The sequence below is a fragment of the Gastrolobium bilobum genome, unplaced genomic scaffold, assembly GCF_033153095.1.
Source record: "Gastrolobium bilobum isolate Gb01-03AN ecotype WA unplaced genomic scaffold, APGP_CSIRO_Gbil_v1 utg4635, whole genome shotgun sequence".
Taxonomy (NCBI): Eukaryota; Viridiplantae; Streptophyta; class Magnoliopsida; order Fabales; family Fabaceae; genus Gastrolobium; species Gastrolobium bilobum.
This window is the reverse complement of record NW_026897744.1, coordinates 270,521-274,660: the sequence shown is the minus strand read 5'-3', so window position 1 is coordinate 274,660 and position 4,140 is coordinate 270,521. Positions and strand designations below refer to the sequence as shown.

Genomic DNA, 4,140 nt, shown 5'->3' with positions numbered 1-4,140 from the left:
TTCCCATATGTAGGTAACCTCACCCAACAACTTAAGCTTTTACTTTAAAGTGGTTAAATCGATGGGTCATGCAATTTTTGTATTTGAATATTTTTATAAAAATTTTAGTATAAAATATAAAGTAATAATTCGATGAGTCAATCGGTTTAACTAATAATTCAATGGTTGAATCAAGTAAACCGATACCCCAACCAGGTTGACGACGAGGCTAGTTTAATATTATTGGTTAGTGAAAGTTAAAAAGTTAAAAGTATATATTATTCACTTCCAAAACTAATTGTCTATAATTTTTTAAAACGAAAAACAATAACACGCTGATAAAAACATTCAAATAAGGAAGTGGATACGATAAGAAAATTAATTAAACTGAAATTATTCGCTAAAATAAACAAGCTTATTAGTGGTTGGGCCATTTCTTAATCTTTCAGCCACTTAACAAACTTGCAGAAATTCTCAGAAGACATACTAGCTTCTGCTATGTTGCTTATTACGTTCTCCTTTAACTTCAGAGACCTTGATCTTATGTTCTCATCACTAAGCAGTTGGTCCACTTTTGTTTTTATCTCCCAGCGTGACAGCAATCCATTTTCATCTGACTCAAATCCCAACCCAACCTTCAACTCATCACAAATGTATTTTTTGTTATAAAATTGGTCACAAGAACATGGCCGGCACAAGAGGGGCACCCCATTAGACAAACCTTCCATGGTTGAATTCCAACCACAATGGCTAACAAAACCAGCTATGGCAGGGTGTCTTAGCACCTTTTGTTGTGGAGCCCATGAAACTATCTTCCCTTTACTACCTAAGAATTCATCGGGGTATGTTATCTTATTGGTACAATTGGAATCTTGACGCACAACCCAAAGAAAAGGTCTATTTGTAAGGTCTAGTCCAAGTGCTAGTTCTTTGAATTGGTTATGGTCCAAAAGTGTTATACTACCAAAGGCAACATACAAGACAGAATGATGAGGTTGCTGATCAAGCCAATCCATGCAGGACAAATCTTCTTCCCAAAACTGTCCAATTGATCTTGCATTTACACTTTTATTGTCATAACTTCTCAGCAATGGACCAATTGGTAGGAGCTTCGGAACAAAGGACAATACCTCAGGCTCAAGTTCATATGTAGTGTTGCAAAGGCACCACTCTGTCAAATTTGTTGTTCCTGCACAGTGCTTCAAACAATTAACTATTCTCTTAACATTTATTGAGTCTCCCACATTCGACCATAAAAGGCTCTCTGTGTCCATCAAGGGCATAGTTGGTGATATCCGAAATGTCTTTTTAGTTGTTGGTATTCCTGCAGTGAGAAACAGAATAAAACAAGCTGTAAAAATAATAGAAACTATTTATTCATTCAAAAGTTTACAAGCATGTTAGCTCAAGTTAATTCTCATTCTGCCAACTAATTCTAACTAAATAATATTTTGTAAACGAAATATTTGCAGTATATATATTAAGTTATATACAAAAGCTTGAAGTGGTGTTGGGTAACGGTGATAAAAATTAGTTCTATTAGCATATTAGTTATCAACCCAAATTAGAATCTAATAGATCAACAAGAATAGGATCATAGTGACTTGTTAGTGTAGTAATTAATAGTCAAAGCTCGAAATTCTTACTTACCATCAGAATCTATGATCGCATAATCTGATTAGTCAAAGCATGAAATTCTTAATATATAGTGTGAAAAAAAAGGAAAAAATAAATTGATGATCCTGCACATTGGGTTGTGTAAAGTAATTAATAGAAACAAATAAATCTGGTTAGTGAAGTATGATATTATTACTTACCATCAGAATCTATGATCCCATTATCAATAAGTGTGGGGATGTTGCATTGCATGGCAAACATAGCTGCTGAAGCAGGCCAGAAGAGTGCTCCTTTGATTCCCAACTTGTTCCCAACATTCAAAGCCCATCCCATATTCACATCAGCAACTATGCAGCTGATCCTATCTTCACTATTCAAATGAATCTCTTCTATTTTCTTCTCAAGCATAGAAGGCATGGTGCTTTGTGTAGCCTCAAATAACTTGGCAAAAACTTTTCTGTCATCTTCAGGTCTTAAACCATCTGGGATTGAGACCAACTTTAACAGCGATTCATCAAGGCTTTTTTGTTGCTCAACCATGGAACTCACAACTCGCTTATGGTTGAAATCTGTGTTCACAAAATATACTTTGCAACCATGCTCAACTAACTTTTGTGAGAAGTTCATCATGGGATTGACATGTCCTTGAGCTGGATATGGTAAAACTAGCACACTTGAAATGCTCATGTTGTGTTTCTGTTTATTCAGAGACTACTCTTTATATTAGCCTACTCAATGCAACTCTACTCATGTTTTATTTGGATGGTGGGATATATAATGAACAATGATAGAGGAAAAAAGAAAGAGTTTTATAAAAATATTACATAAAACAAAAAAGTGACTGTTCAGTCACTTTGGAGCAAAGTATAAAGCAATTATTGATGAAAAATCTTAATCAGATCTTAATGTTAATTTATTAGTGTTAATTTACTCTCACATGATCAAAGATTAAAGTTTGATAATTTCAAGAAATGTTTTTTACTACTAGTTTTCTATATAATAACACTATACTAGTCGTTATTGTTTTTGTCCTTTGAGTACATGATTGGTGGCCTTCATTCCATGTGGCTGAATATTGATTGGTGACCTTGTATATATAATTGGATGCTCACCAACTACCAACTAAACCTGCGTCTGAGTCATCCCTGATAAGAACTTCATTGGTCTCTGTTCGGTCCTGGAAAGACCGTATTGCTATACCGTATGGTATGCACTCAGAGATACTGTATAATCAGATGTATACTAGGCTTATAGCCGATGTCCCAATCACTGCGCACAAGCAATAGGCTTATAGCCAAGACGTGAGTGTGTGCACAGTGTTGGCAGTAATAGTAAATAGGTTAAAAGTGTATACCTGGGATCTTTAACCTCTTATTTATAAGGGTTACCTCTTAGGCTTGTGTAGATCTCCCAGTTGTAGTAGGATTTAACTTCCTTTCTGTTGGGATAGGGACTCTATCCTTAGCTGCCTTACTATTTTATATTGTTATGATAATTAGAGAATTATCCTTTAAGGGATCCACTGGTAGGTGGTTAGGATATGGAAATATTCCATAACAGTTGCCCCCCAGCCCGGCAGTTCAGAAGCTCGGACTGCTGGGGTGCCTAAGTTTGATTGATAGGTCGACCCTACCGAGGTACTATGATCATGCCTTGGGTCTGATGTGACTACCTCTTCTGGGCTTAGTTTTTTATATTGGCTTCTTTTCTCTTGAAGTCTCTGAGTGGTGAGGCGGTGTTTGCTTTTTTTTGTTGACTTTGAGCTTTGCTTCTCTTGCCGAGGTTTATTAGTTTTGACTAGGCTTATAGTCAGTCTTTTATATAGGCGTTCGCCTAAGTTTTAGGATGGAATTTCGTGCCTCCTTAATAATTAACCCGACTTTGCACTTCCTGGCGTTAAGTGTCGTGGTTCCAGATTTGGCTCGGTTTCGCATACCGAGATCTCTATTAGCATGGATTTGACCTTTTGCAAAGGTTTAGGGAGCACGGATTTTCTTACTACGACTTCCCCCTTTTGGATTTGACTTGCTGCATATATCTTAATTTTGGGAAGGTCTTCCGAGCCTTCTTGAACGATTAGTCCAGCTTCGAATACCATGACTTCTCTTGTTTTTGACGGACTTGGCTTCTTTTGCCATAGTCTTGGATTCTTGAAGGAGGAGTTCGCATCCTCGATTTTAAGCCCGAATACGTATACCATGGCTTTTATTTTGAGTCTCGCTTCATTCGCGATGGCTTTTTGATTTGAGGCCAGCCTGTTAGGCCTTTGTGGCCAAAACCTTAACGACTTGGTTTTGTTGTTGTAGTCTTAAGTTACTAGGGCAGTTCTACCTTCGTCATTTTGAGCCCAGCTTCACATACCGTGGCTTTCTTTAAATTGACTTCGCTTTTTCCTTGTCTACACTTTCGAAGGCGGTATCTTTGCCTTTCTGATTTTAGCCCGGCTTAATGTACCGTGGCTTTACTGTTGGACTAGACTTTTTGCCATATTTTGTTTGAGCCCGGCTTCGCATACCGTGGCTTTCTACTTTAAGCAACGCTTCA

General features: G+C 37.1%; 1 protein-coding gene across 1 annotated transcript; it reads right to left on the bottom strand.

Moving 5' to 3' along the window:
• Positions 1–416: 416 nt before the first annotated feature.
• On the bottom strand, positions 417–2,283 carry LOC133309742 (UDP-glycosyltransferase 83A1-like). The gene is made up of 2 exons (XM_061510543.1): positions 1,797–2,283; positions 417–1,303 (listed from the first exon to the last, which is right to left on the bottom strand). Exons 1-2 carry the CDS (start codon positions 2,281–2,283, stop codon positions 417–419), a joined length of 1,374 nt encoding a protein of 457 aa, XP_061366527.1.
• Positions 2,284–4,140: the final 1,857 nt, after the last annotated feature.

Bases quoted from the DNA above. Each gene is read 5' to 3' on its own strand.
- LOC133309742 (XM_061510543.1), bottom strand. From the start codon at position 2,283: ATGAGCATTTCAAGTGTGCTAGTTTTACCATATCCAGCTCAAGGACAT. The intron at 1,304-1,796 runs GTAAGTAATAAT...TTCTCACTGCAG, and splicing joins TGGGATCATAGATTCTGATG to GAATACCAACAACTAAAAAG.